The 23282-nt window shown below is 48.6% G+C and overlaps 1 protein-coding gene across 2 annotated transcripts in view; it reads left to right on the top strand.

The window, feature by feature from the left end:
• Nucleotides 1-2539, top strand: part of ice2 (interactor of little elongator complex ELL subunit 2) — a 65675-nt gene extending 63136 nt beyond the window's left edge. Inside the window, exon 15 of one of the 2 annotated variants that reach the window (XM_055662739.1) lies at nt 1194-2539. In XM_055662739.1, the coding sequence (XP_055518714.1) occupies nt 1194-1403 (210 nt within the window). In that variant the 3' untranslated portion in view covers nt 1404-2539. The remainder of the gene's footprint in view (nt 1-1193) is intronic. The other variant, XM_055662740.1, reaches the window with a different exon arrangement.
• The last annotated feature ends 20743 nt before the right edge of the window (nt 2540-23282 follow it).

Genomic DNA, 23282 nt, shown 5'->3' with positions numbered 1-23282 from the left:
AGCTTTTTGTGTCTCACTTCGCTTTAAACCAGCATCTGCAGTTCCTTCCTACACATTTGAAATCGAACGGCGTATAAAGCAAGGCATGGTCTATGCTGGAGGAACTCAATGTGCCAGGCAGCATCTGTGGAGGAAATGGACAGAGGTGACATTTTGGGTTGAGACTCTACAAGTGGACTGAAAGTAGAGAGGGGATGGTCCGTACACAGAGGTGGGAAGGAGGATGGAGGAAGTCAGTATAAGCTGTGGGCAGGCACGTGTGGAGGGGATGCTTGATGTGATAGTCAACTGGGAGAGCCAAGGGTAGAAATAGCGACAGAGGCTGGGAGGTGATGAGTGTAGAACTAAAGGAGGCAGATACAAGGGGCACAACAAGGTGGGTTGAGAGATTGGAACCACAACCTTGCTAGGATCATTCAGTTTAAGAAGAAACCGCAGATGCTGGAAAAATCAAAGGTAGATAAAAATGCTGGAGAAACTCAGCGGGTGAGGCAGCATCTATGGAGCGAAGGAATAGGTGACGTTTCGGGTCGAGACCCTTCTAAGGCCCTCATTGAAACTTACCGAATAGTGAAAGACTTGGATAGAGTGGATGTGGAAAGGATGTTTCAACTAGTGGGAGAGTCTAGGACCAGAAGTCATACTCAGAATTAAAGGACGTACTTTTAGAAATGAGACTCATTTCTTTAGTTAGAGGGTGGTGAATCTGTGGAATTCATTGCCACAGAGGTCAAGTTAATGGATATCTTTAAGGAAGGTAGACAAAAGTGCTGGAGAAACTCAGCGGTGCAGCAGCATCTATGGAGCGAAAGAAATAGGCAACGTTTCAGGACGAAACCCTTCTTCAGACTCAATATTTTTGAGGGGATTGATAGAGATTTTTGATTAGTACGGGTGTCAGGGTTAAAGGCAGGGGAAAGGTTGAGAGGGAAAGATAGATCAGCCATGTTTGAGTGTTGGAGTAGACTTGATGGGCCGAATGGCCTAATTCTGGTCTAATTTGCAGTATATTAGTTTTCTTCAGGAGCTGCCTGAGCTTGTACTTAGTCCAGGAGTAATTACTGGCAGGTCTCCCTGTTCCAACAACTAAACGGGAAGGGGAAAGCTCGCTGTAATTGTCTTGCAGCTGTGTGGGAGGATGGTGCTCTGGGATTTAACGCTGTGGAAACTCTTATCTGCCGCTGTGTTTGTAGGTGGGTGTGGCAAAAGTAAAGAGAGAGATTCACGGCCCAGGAGGGGCGGTTGCCACGGAGACAAAGAGTCACCACTTCCTGCCAGCCCAGCCCAGCCAGAAGCAAGGCCCAGCGCCAAAGAAACGGAGGAAGAGAAGGAACGCACAGAATCGGGTGAAGAGACGGGCAATGCAGAAAACACAGAGAGCTCAAGGCAAAGCCGGCCAGTGAATGTGGGGCATCTGAGGATGGCCTCAACCCGAAACGTCACCGATCCATGTTCTCCACAGATGCTGCCTGACCCACAGTTACACCAGCACTCTGTGAAACGTCACCTATACACATTCTCCAGAGATGCTGCCTGACCCACAGAGTTACTCCAGCACTCTGTGAAACGTCACCGATCCATGTTCTCCACAGATGCTGCCTGACCCACAGAGTTACTCCAGCACTCTGTGAAACGTCACCTATACACATTCTCCAGAGATGCTGCCTGACCCGCTGAGTTACTCCAGCACTCTGTGAAAATGTCACCGATCCATGTTCTCCACAGATGCTGCCTGACCCGCAGAGTTACTCCAGCACTCTGTGAAACGTCACCTATACACATTCTCCAGAGATGCTGCCTGACCCGCTGAGTTACTCCAGCACTCTGTGAAACGTTACCGATCTATTATCTCCAGAGATGCTGCCTGACCCGCTGAGTTACTCCGCCACTCTGATCTAATGTGACCGTTCAGGACTCAGCCCTTCCTAGTTCAAACACCCACACTACACAAGCTAAGCCAAGCCATGCCAAGCTGGGCCCTCTCCTGGACTGAATGTAATCTAACACACCACACATTCCAGCAGTGGGTTATCCTTGCCCGGCGAAAACATGAGAATGACTTGTGCCAACATGCAGTGGCAGCACTCGTATCGCAACCCTTGTGGAGGGGGCGGACAGACTGAATGAAGGCTGCAGTTAGGCACAAAAAGCTGGAGTAACTCAGCGGGACAGGCAGTGTCTCTGGAGAGAAGGAAATGGTGACGTTTCGGGTCGAGATTCTTCTTCAGACCAGAAACGTCACCCATTCCTTCTCTCTGTCCCGCCCACTCCCCTGACATCAATCTGAAAAAAGGTCTCGACCCGAAACATCACCCATTCATCTCCAGAGATGCTTTCTGTCCCGCTAAATTACTCCAGCATTTGTGTCTACCTTCGATTTAACCCAGCATCTGCAGTTCCTTCCTACGCAAATACCAGCACATCCCACTTGGCTGGGGTTAGAATCACATTCCTCACTCATGTGCACATTATATAAGGGAGGTGTAAAGACTGTTTTCACCGGACAGTGGAATAAAGCACACAGAAGAGTTTCACTGGATGTGTGTGTGACTGACTCGGGCTTTTTATTCTCTCCTGTGCTTCAAACATTATTTTAAATTTAGTTTAGTTTTGAGATACGGCGCGGAAACAGGCCCTTCGTCCCATCAAGAACATACTGACCAGCGATCCCCGCACACTAACACTGTCCTACACACAGCAGGGGACAATTTACAATTATACCAAGCCAATTAGCCGACAAACCTGCATGACGGAGAAAACACACGCAGGTCACGGAGAGAAAGTGCAAACTCCGTACAGACCGCACCCGTGGTCAGGATCGAACCCGGATCACTGGCGCTGCGCCACTACCGCTGTGCCATCGTACCGCCTTCTGTCATTACTCATGTCCTAACTTTGTGCCTTCATTTCGATCATCATAACCGCGGACCATAAGCATGAGGTGCAGCAGGCAGCAAAGAATGCATGCAGGTGCAGCAGGCAGTGAAGAATGCATGCAGGTGCAGCAGGCAGCAAAGAATGCATGCAGGTGCAGCAGGCAGTGAAGAATGCATGCAGGTGCAGCAGGCAGTGAAGAATGCATGCAGGTGCAGCAGGCAGTGAAGAATGCATGCAGGTGCAGCAGGCAGTGAAGTGAGCATGCAGGTGCAGCAGGCAGTGAAGTGAGCATGCAGGTGCAGCAGGCAGCAAAGAATGCATGCAGGTGCAGCAGGCAGCGAAGAATGCATGCAGATACACCAGGCAGTGAAGAAAGCTAATGACATGTTGCCCTTCATTGCGAGAGGATTTGAGTATAAGAGCAAGAAGTTCCTACTGCAGTTGTACAGTACTCTGGTGAGACCACACCTGGAGTATTGTGTGCAATATTGGTCTTATTTGAAGAAGGACATTATTGCTATTGAGGGAGTGCAGCGTAGGTTCACCAGGTTAATTCCCTGATGGCGGGACTGTCGTATGAAAGAATGGGTCGACTATTCACTGGAATTTCGCAGGGTGAGAGAGAATCTTGTAGAAATGTCCCCAATGTTGGGGGATTCGAGAACCAGGGTTCACAGTTTAAGAATAAGGGGTAGGCCAATTAGGACTGAGACGAGGAAAGCTTTTCCACCCAGAGAGTTGTGAATCTGTGGAATTCTCTGCCACAGGCGGCAGTGGAGGCCAATTCATGGGATATTTTCAAGTTAGATATAGCTCTTAGGGCTAACGGAATCGAGGGATATGGGGAGAAAGCAGGAACGGGGTACTGATTTTGGATGATCAGCCTACTCCTGCACCTATTTTCTTTGTTTCTATCTCGATCACCTAACCATGGCCCATAACTCCTGCCTTCGATCATGTACCCAGCCCCTTACTGTAGCTGCTCAAACCTTTGCGGAACTCTAACTGGAAGGAGAGGTGGCGGGCAAACGTGAGGTAGAAGAACAATTCAGCAATAGTGGGCCAGAGCTGTCTTACAGAACCAGAGACCAGGGTTCGATCCTGTCTATGGTTGCTGCCTACGGAGTTTGTACGTTCTCCCCATGGCCGCGTGGGTTTTCTCCAGGATCTCCGGTTTCCTCCCAGACGTCCAGGCTGTAGATTAATTGGCTTCACTATATATTTAAATTGTCCCTATTATCATGTTGGTATGCGGGGATCAGTGGTCGGCGCGGATTCGGTGGACCGAAGGGTCTGTTTCCGCGCTGTATCTCTGAACGAAACACTCTTGGTTCCAGGGTAGACAAAAATGCTGGAGAAACTCAGCAGGTGAGTCCGAAACCCTTCTTCAGACTGATCAGTGTGAAGAAGTGTTTCGACCCGAAACGTTGCCTATTTCCTTCGCTCCATAGATGCTGCCTCACCCGCTGAGTTTCTCCAGCATTTTTGTCTACCTTTGATTTTCCAGCATCTGAAGTTCCTTCTTAAACCCTTGGTTCCTGACCCTTTACCCACATTAGTCCTGTTTTGTCAGATGTCATAGCCTTGGGGGGAGGGGGGCTTTGCTGAGACACCAGCCCGCAAAGTCGGCCACGGAAGTCGGCTATGAGAACGGATCTGCCGGATCCGGCTGGGCTGGAGTTCCAGAGCCCCGGCTGCAGGGAGCAAATTCAACCCGCTGGTCAGCTGCAGTCTCGATGATGAGGTCAGAGTCGATCGCCTCACCTGGGCTACGCACCACATTTCCAGGCGGGAGGGGGATTTTGGCTGCATTAAAGGAAGGGGCCGGAGCACCAGTTGCCAGAAAATCGATGATGTATGAATGGCTACATTGACAACCCAGCTTTAGTAGACGGGGAGAGAGTCATGCAGCACGGAACAAGGCCCTTCGGCCCAACTTGTCCACACTGACCAAGATGGCCTAACTCAGCTCGTTCGATTTGCCTGTGTTTGCCCACATTTGCCCCACGAATGGATCGACCGGGCTTATATTCACTGGAATTTAGAAGGATGTGGGGAGATCTTATAGAAACATATTAAATTCTTATGTGATTGGACAGGCTAGATGCAGGAAAAATGTTCCTGGTGTTGGGGGAGTCTAGAACCTGGGGTAACAGTTTAAGAATAAGGGGTCGGCCATTTAGGACAGATGAGGAAAAGCTTTTTCATCCAGAGAGTTTTCAATTCAATTCAACTTTATTGTCATTGCACAGATACAAGTATAGATACAACGAAATGCAGTTTAGCGTCTGGTCATGGTCATAGTGCAAGATGGGAATAAAAAAAGTACAGAACAAGCATACATTAGAGTAAGAAGAGTACAGGTTAACTGTGGATGGAGAGACTAAAGATATCTAGCGACGGGACTGAGTTCAGCAATGTAATGGTGTTGTTGAAAAAGCTGTTCCTCATCCTGCTTGTGCAAGACCTGAGGCTCCTGTACCGCCTCCCTGATGGGAGGAGGGCAAACAGTCCATGGTTGGGGTGAGAGGGGTCCTTGATGATTTTCCCGGCCCGTCTCAGACACCGTTTTCGGTGGAGGGCATCCATGGCAGGGAGCGGGGCACCGATGATGTACTGAGCGGTTTTCACCACCCGTTGTAGTTCCTTCCTGTCCGCTACGGTGCAACTGCTGTACCATACCGTGAAGCAGGTGGTCAGGATGCTTTCGATGGTACAGCGGTAGAAGTTGGACAGGATCTGGGGGGACAGGTGGGCTTTCTTGAGCCTCCTCAGGAAGTAAAGGCGCTGCTGTGCCTGTTTGATCAGTTTGGTGGTATTGAGGGACCAGGACAGATCCTCCGAGATGTGTACCCCGAGGAATTTGTAGTTGGAGACGCGCTCCACCTCAGCCCCGTTTATATGGATGGGGGTATGTCTGCCCCCTCTGTTCTTCCTGAAGTCAACAATAATTTCCTTCATCTTCTTGGAGTTGAGGACGAGGTTATTGTTGGCACACCAGGTTGTCAGGTGCTGGACTTCCTCCCTGTAGGTTGACTCGTCGTTGTCACTGATCAGTCCTACCACCGTGGTGTCGTTGGCAAATTTCATGATGGCGTTGGAGCCATACTTAGGGATGCTGGAACTGTGGAATCTGGAACTGTGGAATTCTCTGCCTCAGAACACAGTGGAGGCCAATTCACCGGACGTTGTCAAGAGAGAGATTTAACTCTTATGGCTAAGGAATCAAGGGATATGGGAAGAAAGCAGGAACGGGGTACCGATTTTGGATGATCAGCTATGATCATATTGAATAGTAGTGAGAGCTCAAAGAGCCGAATGGCCTACTCCTGCACCTATTTTCTATGTTTCTATAAACCTTTCCTACACATGTATCGGTCCAAATGTCTTTTAAATGCTGTTACAGTACCTGTCTTAACTACCTCCCCCTGGCAGCTCGTTCCATAAACGCACTACCATCTGAGTGAAAGATTTGTGCATGATAAACTGGGGCGGCACGGTGGCGCAGCGGTAGAGTTGCTGCCTCACAGCGCCAGAGACCTGGGTTTGATTTTGACTACGGGTGCTGTCTGTACCGAGTTTGTACGTTCTCCCCGTGACCTGCGTGGGTTTTGAATGGGAGCTCCGGTTTCCTCCCCCACTACAAAGACGTACAGGTTTGCAAGCTAATTGGCTTTGATAAAATTGTAAATTGTCCCAAGTGTGTGCAGGATAGTGTTAGTGTGCGGGAATCGCTGGTCGGCATGGACTCGGTGGGCTGAAGGGCCTGTTTCCACGCTGTATCTCTAAACTCAACAAAAATGGACAAATGTACATATAACCACCAGAAAAAGAAAGGTTTAAGAAGAAACTACAGACTAGAAAAATCAAAGGAAGATAAAAATGCTGGAGAAACTCAGCGGGTGAGGCAACATCCGAAACGTCACCTATTCCTTCGCTCCATAGATGCTGCCTCACCCACTGAGTTTCTCCAGAAAAAGATAGGTGGTGTGTAGGAAGAAATTGAATGCTGCACTGATCCTCAGAAAGCTGAGGAGAGGAGGTGAATGGGAGAACGACCCTAGTCCCACCAACTGCCGGGTTCTGTAGGAAAAATAACATCCGTTTCACCAAGTTAATCCAATCTTCAACAGTGAACTTGCAAACCAATAATTAGTTTGTATTGGAATCACATCTCTGCCCAAACCTGCCCCTGTCATCTCTCCGTGAATTCCAAGCACACACTCTGACAATGAAGTTCTGCCCTGACTTGATGGCGTTCTGTGCAAACATTAACACTTGGTGAATTGGAAAAGGCACAAAGAACCGAGGTTTAGTTTAGCTTAGAGATACAGGCCCTTCGGTCCACCGAGTCTGCACCGACCAGCGATCCCCGCACACTAACACCATCCTACACACACCAAGGACAATTTACATGTATACCAAGCCAATTAACCTACAAACCTGTACGTCTTTGGAGTGTGGGAGGTAAACCAATGATCTCGGAGAAAACCCACATTTTCACGGGAAGAACGTGCAAACTCCGTACAGACAGCAACCGTGGTCGGGATCAAACCCCCGACTCCGGCGCTGTAAGGCAGCAACTCTACCGCTGTGCCACCATGCCGCTGTAAAGGTACGGTAACAAAACTGGATCTATAGTGAGACTGGGCAGGAGGTGGTTCAAGAATGCTTTGTGTATTGCACAAGTACTTGTTTCATACATCACACCTGTGTGAGTCGCCATATTTTGGTGCCAGTCACAAAAAGTCCAAGGTCTGGTCTACGGGCTCGCTGGACTGGAGCCGCTCCTGACCCAGGCGAGCTCCAGGCTGCTGCAGGGCCTCCTCCATCACCCTCAGCTATTGGTGGCAGGGGGTGGTGACAACAGACAATAGGTGCAGGAGTAGGCCATTCGGCCCTTCGAGCCAGCACCGCCATTCAATGTGATCATGGCTGATCATCCCCAATCAGTACCCCGTTCCTGCCTTCTCCCCATATCCACTGACTCCGCTATTTTTAAGAGCCCTATCTAGCTCTCTCTTGAAGGTATCCAGAGAACCTGCCTCCACCTGAGGCAGATAATTCCACAGAGTCAACACTCTCTATGAAAAAAAGTGTTTCCTTGTCTCCGTTCTAAATGGCTTACTCCTTATTCTTAAACTGTGGCCACTGGTTCTGGACTCCCCCAACATCAGGAACATGTTTCCTGCCTCTAGCGTGTCCAAGCCCTTAACAATCTTATATGTTTCAATGAGATCCCCTCTCATCCTAAACTCCAGAGTGTACAAGCCCAGCCGCTCCATTCTCTCAGCATATGACAGTCCCGCCATCCCGGGAATTGTATTGTATATTGTATATCTTTATTGTCATTTCCTGAGTATTCACATACCCAGAGGAAACAAAAAAACGTTGCTCAACCAGTGTCCATTCAGTGTGCATTAAAAATAAATAGAAATAAAAATACATATATCATGAACAATTTAACACTCTACTAAACACCAACAGGCGTTCCGATCGGCAGCGGCACAACAGTGGCTCTGCTGCAGTGTGTCCAGGTTGGTGGTTGGTGCGCGATACTTTGGCAGGGGGCTAAGTCCGTTTATTAGTCTTATAGCCTGCGGGAAGAAGCTGAGGAGCATCCTGCTGGTTTTGCAGCTAATGCTCCTGTACCTCTTCCCAGATGGCAGGATGGAGAATATGTGATGCGATGGGTGGTAGGGGTCTTTGATGATGTAGATGGCTCTGCTGATACATCTCTTCCTGTATATGTCCGGCAGGAAAGGGAGTGGAGCACCAATAATCCTGCTTGCGGTCTTCACAATCCTGTCTAGTTGGTGCCGTTCGTATGCCTTGCAGCTCCCGAACCAGGAAGTGATGCCATTGGTTAATGTGCTCTCAACTGTCCCCCTGTAAAAAGTTCGTAGGTGTGTAGTGGGGAGACCTGCTTTACGTAGTCTTCGGAGAGGGTGTAGTCGCTGCTAGGCTCTCTTGACCAGTGCTGTGGTGTTGGTCGTGGACGTCAGGTCATCTGACAGGTGGAGTCCTAGGAACTTCATGCTGCTGACCCTTTCCACATCAGCTCCCTCGATGTGCAGAGGTGTATGGTGTTGTTTCCCCGCCCTCCTGAAGTCAACCACCATCTCCTTAGTTTTTCCCACGTTGAGAATGAGGTTGTGGGATTTGCACCATCCTGTGAGCAGCTCCACCTCCATCCTGTACGCCGACTCATCATTGTCACTGATGAGACCCACCACTGTTGTGTCATCAGCGAACTTGTTGATGAAGTTGTTATTGAGTCTAGCAGTACAGTCGTGTGTAAGCAGACTAAACAGCAGGGGGCTTAGGACACAGCCTTGGGGTGAACCAGTGCTCACGGCTATGATTTTTGATGTCCTACTGCCCACCTTGACTGTCTGCTGCCGTTGCGATAGAAAGTTCAGGACCCAGTTGCATGTGCCAGCATCAACCCCCAATAGCTCCAACTTCTCCACCAGCTGCTGCGGAATGACTGTGTTAAAAGCAGAGCTGAAGTCTATGAAGAGGATCCTGGCATAAGTATTTTTCCGATCAAGGTGTGACAGCACGAGATTCAGTGTTGTTGAGACTGCGTCCTCTGTGGATCGGTTGGCTCTGTAGGCGAACTGCAGTGGGTCTAGGTCGGCAGGTAGACTATTTTTGATGTGCTGCATAACCAGTCGCTCAAAACACTTCATTACAATGGGTGTTAGAGCCACTGGTCGAAAGTCATTATGGCAGGCTGGGTTTGGTTTCTTCGGGACAGGGACGATGGTGGCACTCTTAAGACAGTTAGGCACTACTGCCTGGCTGAGTGAGATGTTAAAAATGTCTGTGAAGACATCTTTCAGTTGCTCGGCACAGTCTCTTAAAACGCATCCAGGAATGTTGTCCAGCCCTGCAGCTTTGCGTGGATTGACGCTGGCAAAGGCCTTTTTAACTCTGGCTGCGGACAGCCTGAGCGACTGGTCACTGGGAGATGGCAGTGGTGCACGTGTCTGGGTGCTGTTTTTAACCTCAAACCGTGCGTAGAACTCGTTCAGTTCATCTGGTAGGGAGGGGTTGTTTTGGCATATCCGCAGCGGGGGGGGCTTGTAGTCAGTGATGGTACGAAATCCCTGTTACAAGCGACGTGTGTCTTTGTCATTTGCGAAGTGGCTATTGAGTTTTTGTCCGTACAGCCTCTTCGCTTCCCTGATCCCCCGGGATAGGTTACCCCTTGCCAGTTTGTATGCTGCGTTGTCCCAGATTTGAATGCAGCATTCCGGATTCTCAGTAGGGAACACACTTCCCCAGTTAGCCAAGGTTTCTGATTGGCACGCCTCCTGACGGTTTTACCACCGTTACATCCTCAATACATTTATTGATGTATCCGATGACGGATTCTGTATATTCTTGGAGGTTGATGCCACTGTCATCTGTTGCTGCCTCTCTGAAAATGGCCCACTGTGTGGTTTCAAAACAGTCTTGTAGTGCTGCCGTAGTTCCCTGTGGCCATGTTCTGACTTCTTTGACCATTGGCCTGTCCTGTTTCACCCTGGTCTGTATGCAGGTGTGAGCATGACCGCTAGGTGGTCAGAGTTTCCGATATGGGGGAGGGGGGCTGCTTTATATGCATCTTTAATGTTGGTGTACACCAGATCTAGTTTAATTAACCTTGTAAACCTACGCTGCACTCCCACAATAGCAAGAATGTCCAAAATTGCACACAATACTCCAGGTGTGGTCTCACTAGGGCTCTGTACAAGATGTGTGATGGATGGAAATCTACAAGAGGTGGTGTAGCGCAGGGCCCAGTGCAGGAACCTGGTGATAGATAGGTAGGTATGAGTGACTTGGATGGGAAAGTACATGGTGCGATTAGTAACTTTGAAGAGGACATGCAAATTGGTGGAGCTGTAGATGGCAAAGACAGGGTTGTCTAAGGAGACAGAGTTGAGTTTAGAGACACTGCGTGGAAACAGGACCTTCCGCCCATCGAGTTCACACCGACCAGCGATCCCCGCACACTAACACTATCCTACACACAAGGGACAATTTACATCCTGTACCAAAGCCAATTAACCTGCAAACCTGTATCTCTTCAGAGTGAAGGGAGGAAACCTGGGCACCCGGAGAAAACCCAGGCGGTCACGGGGAGAACGTACAAACTCCATACGGTCAGCACCCGAGGTCAGGTTCGAACCTGGGTCTCTGGCGCTGTGAGGTAGCAACTCTACTGCTGCGCCACCAGGCCGCCCATTTATGGTACAAAGATCGGATGGAAAGTTGGGCAGAATACTTGTAATGGAATTTAATAGTAAGATTAAACGAGAACTTACCAGTTTGAAGTTTGATCTGTATTTTATGTTACGATGAGGGATTACGTGAAGAACCCGCTCAGCACGCATGCGCGGCATACTTCAAAGCAGCGGTGTGGAATCACAGATAGACACAGTTATTGAAGTAAACATAGTAAAGATAAGGAGACATCAGTTTATGAATTTGACCCATATTATTGAGGGTGGGAGCGGAGGGCACGTAATCCCTCATCGTAACTCCTCATAAAATACAGATCAAACTTCAAACTGGTAAGTTCTCGTTTAATCCTACTATTTTACTTCGGAGTCACGTGAGTGATTCCGTGAAGATTTCAAAGCTCTGTGATTTCAAACCGTGTAACAGTTATTACTACATCACTGCCGAAGTCCTTGAGGGAGGAAGTGTGTTATCGTAATCAACCAATGAATCTGTTTGTAGAAAAACACAATGGTATTTTTAAAACAATAACAACAAATAAATTAAATTGCTCCCCGGGCTTAAATTAAATATTAGCAGTCTGTAAAATCTTTCCTGCAAATAAAAACAGGTTTTGCCAACGGCTTATTATAAAATTTCTGAACGGTCTTTCCCCCCACCATCCTGCTGTAGCCAGGATGTGGTTTATGGGCACGTCGATTCTTTTAGCCGTCAACGTGGATGCTGCCCTAGTGGAATGAAATTTGTACATGTTAGTTTTTATCCCAGCAGCTTTTAGCACCTGCTTGAGCCATCTCGAAATGGCTCGTCACCCGACCATAAGGTTTTTTATGACTAACCCACAAGGCTTTTCATCTCCCTCGAATATTTTGGTTGTGTCTATGTAGGATAATAGGGTCATGGCACATAACCGTGTTTCTGGCGGGTAAGCCCGGAATTCCACGACTGGATTAGGTGGTCCTGGTCTGCTCTGTTTGATCATTCCCTGGATAACGACAGAGATCTGGTCTGGAGCTGTGAGCATGGTGTCCATTCGCAATAGGTGTAGTGACTGGACCCTCTGTGCTGATACAAGTGCCATCAACATGAGTGTTTTGAGCATAGATTGTTCCAGATTGAGGGATCTGGCTGGTGGCCATCCCCTGAGGTATGTCAGGACCACACTGACATCCCATATATGGGTGTACCTTGGTCTAGGGGTTTACAGTTGTAAATACCCTTCATTAGTTGGACCACCAGCTGGTGGGACCCCATGGCCTGTTGTCCTGGAGCTGGTTTTAAATAGACAGGCAGGGCAATTCTAGCTGTGTTGATGGCTCTGTAGCTGAGTCCTTCATCGTGGTGAAGGTTCGCCAGGAATTCCAGTACGTTGGTAACTGTAGCGGTTGAGTAGGTGGTCCCTGTATCCAAGCAGTACTTCTCCCATTTTTTGATGCTGGACAAGTGCTGTTTTTTAATGGATGTTCGGAGGGATGCTGACATGGTGTCGACGGTTTGTTCTGATAATCCCAGTCCCAGAAGTGGTTTGTGCAGAATCTGCAACCCAGGAGTTTGATTTTTTCATGGCACGGGTGGCTTGTGCCCGACACTGGGTGTTAATAACTCTGGGTCACTGGGGAATACCATCGGAGTTTCAACAACCATGTCATGGAGTAATGGGAACCATGGCTGTGTAGGCCAGTCGGGTACTATCAAAATACCTGAAGCAGAATCCATTTGTATTGTGTGTAGTCCCCGACTGATGAGGCAGAAGGGAGGAAATGCATAGAATTTCCCCAATCCAGCGCGAACGCATCTACCGCTGCCGCCTCAGGGTCTGGTTCCCAAGCGACATACATAGGTACCTGGTGATTTAGCCTCGATATTTGCCATATTGCTTAGTAACTTTTGTGTAAAAAACAATTTTTGGGGTTTTAACATCCATTCGATGTTGTCATTAAATTTACGTGACCTGGTGTCTGCCACTGTATTTAGCTTACCTGGCAGGTAAGTTACTGATAGCCAAATATGTCTTTGGACACACCATTGCCAAATTGTGTTGACCAACTTGTCGCATGATACCGATTTTATGCCGCCCATATGGTTAATGTAGGCCACCACCGTAGTATTATCTATTTGTAACCATACATGCAAGTGATGCATATTTATGCATATGCTTTTAAACCATAAAAGTCACCCAAACATCTCTAGATAATTAATGCCCAGTGTAAGTGGTAACAATGATTCTGGTTTAGTCCATCTACTACTTGTGCTGGATATAGAGTTAGTTGCTCCCCAGCCTTGAGCATTGGCATCTGTTTGGATAACTGACCTGGGGTTAGTGATGATAATAGGCTGAAACTATGTCAAACGTTTTTTGCCCAACACTGTAGTTCTGATATTACTTCAATGGGTAACTTCATGAAACGATCATAATGACCTGTATGTCATTTTTGGTACAAATGTTCGAATTATGTAGCTGGAAATGCTGCTACCATTTTCCCAATTACTCTGTTACTTGTCGAGTAGTTGGTAGTTTGTTGACCATTAAATTGTTGCATGTTTGTGCCAATTCAACTATGTTGTCTCTTGGCAATGTTACAGTCACGTAGACTGAATTAATTGTGAAGCCCAAGTAGTCCATGATAGAGGATGGCTTCAACTTAGATTTATCCGGATGTAAGACAACCCCAGGGTTTCGAATAACTGTTTGGTAGCTGAACAGCTAACATAGTCAATTTCATGGTCTTGCCTACCATTTAGGATATCATCAAGATATGCCATGACAATATGTTTTTGTCTTCTGAATATTGCCAGAGCTGGTTTTAGTGTCTGGGTGACACTCTTGGGCTGATGTGAACCCATTGGGTAACGCTTTAAACTGCTATAGCTGCCCCATCCAGGTAAATCTGTGATGATCCTTGTGAATGGTACTAAATAGTAAACATCTTTAAGATGAAGTATCTTTTGGAATTTAGTTGTTTGGCAGTAACAACCGGTTCCATTTTGAAATGTATATACTTAACAAACATATTTAGTGAAGTTAAGTCAATGATGATGCGACATCCACCATCTTTTTTGGGTTTAGTGAATATATTTGATATGAATTGCAGGGTCATTGTTTTCCCATGATACCCTTTGTAATTATTCTCACCAGTTCAGCTTGTCCCTCTTGTTTCTTTAACGGAGAGGGGAAAAATACCCTCTGGGGTGAATGTTGACCTGGTGGCAATTTTTCTAGTATGAATTGTATTTGTATTCACTAATGGCATTGAGTATATACTGATCACTCGTGATAGACTCCCATGTGTTAATATTACTCTATATACTGGTCGGAACCAGACCCACCTACCTCCATGGTTATGGGTATTCTTCTGTTTCCTGCCGGTCCAACGAGTGTTGCACATCGTCTGACGTGGCGGTGACGTTGGGGGGTGGCACATTTTCCATGGGGTCCGCTCTGGGCCCTGGTCTAAAGTAGACTTTCGGTGATAGAATGCGGACCCCGAGCTTTCATCAGTCCCATATGTAGACGTTGACTGATGGACGCGATGGGGTGCTGCTGCGTAGGAATTACTGTTTTTGGTTTGCTCGTCCCGGCCCTGCCCTCATGAGCTGAAAGTTTTGTAAAACCTCTTTTATGTCCTTCATATGCTTTGTGAGGTTTTTGCCAAAGAGCAGTGGGTCTGGCTCAGTGGCTGGGGTATGCACAACCCCGCAATGTAGGATTTATGGCAGGTCTTACGACTTGTTTACGAAGGTTGTGGTCATCTCCGTATTTGTCCATGGAACAAGGAGAAACGATGTGATGGCTGTCGTCAGGCTTTTAACGGCCTCCTGTACGTGGGGTTTCCACGTAGCTGTCCACCACACCTAGCAGCTCTTCCTGTTCCTGCACCCCTTGCATACTCCCGAGATCTTCAGCCATTGCCCCTCTTCTTGACCAGCCCAGTCCTGGTCACCAAAGCTATCCTCTGGAAAGGAGGAAGCAATGGACAGTGCACAAGGCACTGTGGAGGGAGTGCCTGACCTCCCTCTGCGAGAGCGCCCCTCCTGGGGTGCACCTCGCTGGAGCTCCTGCTCCATGCGACTCAGGCGGCTGTCTCTCCCCCGCCTGGGTGGAGAGACGTCCCCGTCCGATAAGTCGGAGCCTCTTCCTCTTCCTTGGCGTTACTTCCAGCCCGCTGCTCAGGCGCTAGCGGGCTGGGCTCGGCGCGGTGTCGGGATAGCGCAACAGCAACAGATCCTACCGCCTTTCTGTTGCTGTCCCCCCCCCCCCCCCCAGATGGACGCTACTCCGTGGAGTCGAGCGGGGGACAGGTTTGTTCTAGAGCCTTTCTTCTCTGCCGGACAGCAGAAGGCTCCCTGTGAAAGAAAAACCCGACGTCAGCTTACCTGACGGTCCGTTCTTTCACCTCCATAGCGGGAGCGCCTGACTCCCGCTGTGCCGCTGTTGCTCTGCTGGACGTAATGCCGCGCATGCGTGCTGAACGGGTTCTTCACGGAATCACTCACGTGACTCCGAAGTAAAATCCAGACACGTGTGCAGTAATGCAGTGTGGGTGCATTCACAACTCAAGAGTATAATGGGCAAGTTTAAACTGGAATAGGTGGTGTGTCACTCACTGTTTAGACTCAGCTGTGGTGCCTGAACTGGGAACTCATTGTAACTGGGAACTATAATTAACTAAAAATAATGGGAACGGCAGAAGAACTGGAGAGGCTTCAGTGGGTGAGGCTAAAAGGGCGAGATGCAAAACCACTATCGTGCATCAGGGAATTGAAGGCAATATCTCCAAGTTTGCGGATGACACTAAGCTGGGGGGCAGTGTTAACTGTGAGGAGGATGCTAGGAGACTGCAGGATGACTTGGATAGGTTGGGTGAGTGGGCAAATGTTTGGCAGATGCAGTATAATGTGGATAAATGTGAGGTTATCCATTTTGGTGGCAAAAAAACGGAAAGCAGACTATTATCTAAATGGTGGCCGATTGGGAAAGGGGGAGATGCAGCGAGACCTGGGTGTCATGGTACACCAGTCATTGAAGGTAGGCATGCAGGTGCAGCAGGCAGTAAAGAAAGCGAATGGTATGTTAGCTTTCATTGCAAAAGGATTTGAGTATAGGAGCAGGGAGGTTCTACTGCAGTTGTACAGGGTCTTGGTGAGACCACACCTGGAGTATGCGTACAGTTTTGGTCTCCAAATCTGAGGAAGGACATTATTGCCATAGAGGGAGTGCAGAGAAGGTTCACCAGACTGATTCCTGGGATGTCAGGACTGTCTTATGAAGAAAGACTGGATAGACTTGGTTTATACTCTCTAGAATTTAGGAGATTGAGAGGGGATCTTATAGAAACTTACAAAATTCTTAAGGGGTTGGACAGGCTAGATGCAGGAAGATTGTTCCCGATGTTAGGGAAGTCCAGGACAAGGGTCACAGCTGAAGGATAAGGGGGAAATCCTTTAAAACCGGGATGAGAAGAACTTTTTTCACACAGAGAGTGGTGAATCTCTGAAACTCTCTGCCACAGAGGGTAGTTGAGGCCAATTCATTGGCTATATTTAAGAGGGAGTTAGATGTGGCCCTTGTGGTTAAGGGGATCAGAGGGTATGGAGAGAAGGCAGGTACGGGATACTGAGTTGGATGATCAGCCATGATCATATTGAATGGCGGTGCAGGCTCGAAGGGCCGAATGGCCTACTCCTGCACCTAATTTCTATGTTTCTATGTTTCTATCATAGATGAGGCTCGCACCAGGGTCTCATCCATACCCCGCACACTGCTCTCTCTCCCCATCCCCGCACTCGCAACAAGGGCAGAGTTCCCCTAGTCCTCACCTTTCACCCCACCAGCCGGCAAATACAACACATAATCCTCCGCCATTTCTGCCACCTCCAACGTGACCCCACCACTCACCACATCTTCCCATCTCCCCCTATGTCTGCCTTCCGCAAAGACCGCTCCCTCCGCAACTCCCTTGTCAATTCTTCCCTTCTCTCCCGTACCACCCCCTCCCCGGGCACTTTCCGTTGCAACCACAAGAAATGCAAAGCCTGTCCCTTCACCTCCCCCCTCGACTCCATTCAAGGATCCAAGCAGTCGTTCCAGGTGCGACAAAGGTTCACCTGTATCTCCTCCAACCTCATCTACTGCATCCGCTGCTCTAGATGTCAGCTGATTTACATCGGGGAGACCAACCGGAGGTTGGGCGATCGTTTCGCCGAACACATCCGCTCAGTCCGCAATAACCTACCTGACCTCCCGGTGGCTCAGCACTTCAACTCCCCCTCCCATTCCCAATCTGACCTCTCTGTCCTGGGTGTCCTCCATTGCCAGAGTGAGCAACACCGGAAATTGGAGGAACAGCACCTCATATTCCGCCTGGGTTGCTTGCGTCCGGTTGGCATGAACGTTGAATTCTCCCAATTTTGCTGGCCCTTGCTGTCTCCTCCCCTTCCTTAAACCTCAAGCTGTCTCCTCCCATCCCCCCACCCTCGGGCTCCTCCTCCTCCCTTTTTCCTTCCTTCTCCCCCCCACCCCCCATCAGTCTGAAGAAAGGTTTTGGCCCGAAACGTTGCCTATTTCCTTCGCTCCATAGATGCTGCTGCACCCGCTGAGTTTCTCCAGCATTTTTGTGTACCATCGTGCATCATGGTTTGGGTGGTTTGCGGGGTGGCGCAGCGGTAGAGTTGCTGCCTCACAGCGCCAGGGACCCGGGTTCAATCCTGACTACGGGCGCTGTCTGTACGGAGTTTGTATGTTCTCCCCGTGACCGCGTGGGTTTTCTCCAATATCTACAGTTTCCTCCCACACTCGAAAGACGTGCAGGTTTGTAGGCTAATTCGTTTGGTGTAATTGTAAGTTGTCCCTAGTGTGTGTAGGTTAGTGTAAGTGTGCGGGGATCATTGGTCGGCGCAGACTCGGTGGGCCGGTGGGCCTATTTCCACGCTGTGTCTGTAAACTGAACTAAACTAAACAGGTACTATCAAAACATTGAAGAAACATTAAGACAGGTACATGGATAGGACTGATTTAGAGGGATATGGGCCAATATCTGGCAACGGACTAGTTTAGATGAGGCATGTTGGTGGGTGTGGGCAAGTTGGGTCGAAGGGCTTGTTTCCACACTGTATGACGATGGATGCAGTGAGGTAGGTTGTCCATGATAAACTGTGCAAATGTGGGTAAAGTCATAGTGCAGCGATTTTAATGGCATTGAAGTACAGAGAGACCTTGTGGTGTATGTCCACAGACCCATGAAAGTGGCAACGTGAATAGACAGCGAGGATGGCATTTGCCGTGCTTGCCTCTAAGGCTGAGGCATTGAATATAAGAGTTGGGATGTCATATCGCAACACAACGTTGGCTGGAGTATTGCGTACAGTTCTGGTCTTCACACCACACGAAGGCACTAGAGAGAGTGCAGAAGGGATAGACACAAAATGCTGGAGTAACTCAGCAGGACAGGCAGCATCTGTGGAGAGAAGGAATGGGTGACGTTTCAGGTCAAGATCCTTCTTCAGTCTCGACCCGAAACGTCACCCAATTCCTTCTTCACTGCCTGTCCCGCTGAGTTACTCCAGCACGTTGCAGCTATCTTCAGTGTAAACCAGCATCTGCAGTACCTTCCTCAACAGATTCACCAGGATGTTGGCTGGAATGTGGGGTGTAGTTATAGAGATGGATTTGTTAGGCTGGGTTTATCCTCAATGGAACATAGGAGGCTGAGGGTGACGTCGTGGAGGTTTATACAATTATGAGGGACATCGTTTTCCCAGGATGGAGGAGTCACAGGTTTAAGGTGAGAGGAGAGAGATGTAAATGAGATCAGGGGGGTAAATCAGGCAACATGTGGCAGTAGTGGAGGCAGATGTGATTACAATTGCAAAGTGTAAAAGATCTTAGAACAGGTGCTTTTAATAGGAAAAGTGTAGCATGATGCAGGCCTTTAGGGAATCGGAGGTTCTGGGGAGAATGGGGTTAGGAGGGAGAGGTAGATAAATCGTGATTGAATTGCGGAGTAGACTTGATGGGCCGAATGGCTTAATTCTGCTTCTATCACTTATGACAGTACAGGCGAATGGGATTAGTGAGTAAATAGACACAAAATGCTGGAGTAACTCAGCGGGACAGGCGGCATCCCTGGAAAACGTGGATGTGTGTATTGTAGACGTGGAAATGTGTATTGGGTGGTGAATCTGTGGAATTCTGTGTCACAGAAGGCTGTGGAGGCCAAGATAGTGGATATCCTGGAAGTGGCGACGCTGCCCTGGCAGCAGCGGCTCGCCTGCAATCCGTTTGTTTTTACATTTTGTGTTGTTTTTTTTTTTCGTTTTGTCTAGTTAAGTTTTTGGTTTTTAGGTTGGTTTTATGTGGGGGGTGGGGGGTTGAAACGGGACTTGCTGTCTCTTTTGTTCAGACCGTAAGGTCTGAATGACAATAAAGGTATTCTATTCTATTTTTAAGACAGAGATCGATAGCTTCTTGATTAGTGCGGGTGTCATGTTATGGGGAGAAGGCAGGAGAATGGGGTTAGGAGGGAGAGATAGATTGAATGGCGGGGTAAACTTGATGGGCCGAATGGCCTAATTCTAGTTCCATTCCTGATTGCCTTAGAGTGGTATCGCAGTGGGCATTGACCAGGTGGGCAGAAAGGGCCCGTGTCTGTGCAGTACGATGCTTTCGTTGTCGAAGCGAGGACTTGAATCTGTGCAACATCTTGTTGCAAGTTGGGAAAGTCCCACCTGCTCTTAACTAAACATCCAAGCGTGGGCTCAACATCACCAGAATGTTTCTGCACTGGACAGTAGGAGCAGGTGGGACTAGTGTAGCTGGGACATGTTGGTTGATGTGGGCAAGTTGGGCCGAAGGGCCTGTTTCCACACTGTATCACTCTATGACTCCTTGGCACCGACACTCACTGGCCCACCCTTCCCAAACCCTAGATTACAGGGATGTCCATGCATCTCAGGAAGCTGCCAGTGACCGGCCTCTGCAGGGAGCGAGAGATAGGCTGTCTGTCCCACTGAGTGATGTCTCTCACCTGTGCCTTCATTGCAACTTTCAAACTGCAAGGGAGAGGCACAAGGAACTGCAGATACTGGTTTTACGAACAACACACTAAAGGGCTTGTCCCACTTTCACGACCTCTGCCGAGTTTGCCCTTGACTCGTACTCGCAGCATAGTTGTCATGAGGTTGTAGGGAGCTCATAGTTAGATGCTAGTCATAGGTACTCGTGGCATCAAGTAGGTCAGGGTGTTTTTTTCGAGCATGATGAAAAATGTCCACAAGTAAAAACGGGTCATGAATTAGGTTGTGAAAGTGGGACAGGGCCTTAATGCCCCTGGTCCCACTGAGGCGATTGTTTAGGCGACTACAAGCGACTAGACTGTCGCCACATGGTCGCCTGTATGGTCTGCTCAGTCGCCCAAAGAATCGTAGCGTTTTTTCTGGTGGCCGCTGGATTTTGAAATGTTCAGAACTTTTTGCCAACAGTTGGCTTGGCGCCAATGAGCGTAGCGTGACTTCTCCAGACGTTGGTGCTGTTGTAGGTTGTCGCCAGGGTGACGTAGGTTGCTGCTGGTGCTGACTCCAGTGAATACCATTGGCGACTGCCTACGTCAACCAGCGACAGGTACCGGCAACTGAATTGTCTTAAGTTGTCTTCATTTGTTGCCGACAGGGTCGTAGATTGTCGCGGGTGGACGTAGTTTGTCGCGGGTGGACGTAGATTGTCGTAGGTGGACGTCCGAATGGGTCGGCGGTTGTTGGTTGCTCGCCGTAGCTTGACGTCGACTAGCTTGTCTTAGACATTGTCGTAGAGGGGGCCCAGTCGCCGGTTTTTCGGTGACCGCTGGCGATCGCCTAAGTGGGACAGGCCTTAAACAGTGCTGGAGTATCTCAGCAGATCAGGCAGCATCTCTGGAGAACATGCATAGATGACGTTTTGGGTTAGGAAACTCCACCTTTTGTGCAATGATTCACTGATACTTATTGTCACATGTACCTGGATACAGTGAAATGCTGTGTTGTACATACAACCGGGTAAAATCATACAGCGGGCCTCACCTAGACCGTACACAAGTGTTGACACGTTACTGGGGCAGACAAACTTACAAATGTTCACTGCACAGTTCAATCTGAAGACAGACACAAAAACCTGGAGTAACTCAGCAGGACAGGCAGCATCTCTGGAGAGGAGGAATGGATGACGTTTCGGGTTTGGACCCTATAGATTATCTTCTGCCTGCCACCACATGTGCCTCCCCCCCACTGGGACTCCCATTCGCTCTCATCGGCCCTCTGCTGGCTACCCCACAACAGTCCCCTCGCCCTCGACGATCCCTGCCCGAACCGGCTGCCTGCCCCTTTTGTTGCGTCCGTGCCCGTGTGGTACTAACGAGGGACTACGCACTGTCCACGGGCGCCCTGGTGCGTTCCCGGGACCGCTGGGCACCGCGGGGGGTGGAATGTATCCGTAATAACGATGGTGATATAGTCTTATAGTAGTATATTTGGTTATATAATAATAGTATATAAGAACATTTGTTTAGATAATTAGGTGATTTTGTATTATGGTGGTGAGTTTGTTTGGTTTTGTTTTGTATTGTATATGTTATTGCACTCATTTATTAAATTTATTTTTGGTTAAAAATATATATTTTTAAACTCTCCTCGCTCCCGGTGGCTCGGGGCCGAGTTTGGAGACTGCGGTGGTCAAGCTGGGCGATCCTCAGTTGCCACACGCGGTCTGTGGCGATCGTGTCTCGGTACACTGCGTGCAGGTGGTACACTGCTGACACTCTGCTCAATGTACAAGTGCTCAACTATCCACATAGAGAAATCATAATCACAATCGTACTTTATTAGCCCAGTATGTTTTGCAACATATACGAGGAATTTGATTTGCCATACAGTCATACCAATAAAAAGCAACAGAATGCACAAAATACATTTTAACATAAACATCCACCACAGTGACTCCTCCACATTCCTCACTGTGATGGAAGGCAATAAATTCTAAACTTCTTCCCTCTTTATTCTCCAGGGCAGGGAAGTCGAACCAACCTCAGTCAGGGCGATCTAGGCACATCGAGTCTACTCTGCCATTCAATCATGGCTGATCTAATATTCCCTCCAAAATTAATTCTCCTGCCTTCTCCCCGTAACCTTTGCCGCCTTCTATTCAAGGGCCCATCAATCTCCACCTTAACAAAACCCAATGACTTGCCCTCCACAGCCGTCTGTGGCAATAAATCCAGCTCGGTTTGGTTTATCGTCACAGAAGTACTGTGAAAGGCTTTATTTTTGCACAGATTCACCAACCTCTGCCAAAATAAATTCCTCCTCACCTCCAGGGCTGGCACGGTGGTGCAGCAGTGGAGCCAGAGACCCTGACTACAGGTGCTGCCTGCATGGAGTTTCGACATTCCCTCTGTAACTACATGGGTTTTCATCAGTTGCTCCGGTTTCCTCCCACACTCCAAAGACGTCCAGGTTTTGTTAGATAATTGGATTGGTATAATTGTAAATTGTCCCCAGTGTGTGTAGGACAGTGTAAGTGTACGGGGATCGCTGGTCGGTGTGGACTCGGTGGGCTGAAGAGCTTGTTTCTGCGCTGTATCTCTAAAATCTAAAGTTTAACTCCGTTCTGATGCTACGTCCTTTTATGTTCAAGAAGGAACTGCAGATGCTGGAAAATCGAAGGTAGACAAAATTGCTGGGGAAACTCAGCGGGTGCAGCAGCATCCTTGGTTTCGGCCCAAAATGTTGCCTTCGCTCCATAGATGCTGCCGCACCCGTTGAGTTTCTCCAGCAATTTTGTCTACCTAAGTCCTTTTATACTGAGACTCTGCCATTACTGGAAACATCCTTTCCATGTTCGTTCTATCTTGGCCTTTCATTGAAATGCCCCTTCATCCTTCTAAACTCCAGCGTGTACAGGCCCAGAACCTTCAAACGCTCACGTTGATACTCGTAAACCTCCTCTGGATCCTGTCCCCAGCAGACTAGGAGCCACTTTATAAATCTATAAAGTGCTTCATTAAAGCGAAAGCATTCCCTGTAACAGTCTCGGCTCCAGCTTCTGTGTGAAAGAAGAGAGATTTGTCTAGTTACAGAGACACAGCTCAAACTCCAGCACTTTGTGTCTCTGTGGAAGTCGACTTCTGCAGTTCCTTCAGTCTACG

This window comes from Leucoraja erinacea, chromosome 36 (assembly GCF_028641065.1).
Source record: "Leucoraja erinacea ecotype New England chromosome 36, Leri_hhj_1, whole genome shotgun sequence".
Taxonomy (NCBI): domain Eukaryota; kingdom Metazoa; phylum Chordata; class Chondrichthyes; order Rajiformes; family Rajidae; genus Leucoraja; species Leucoraja erinaceus.
Note: the sequence above shows the minus strand (reverse complement) of the source record. Positions and strands in the feature narration are given on the sequence as shown.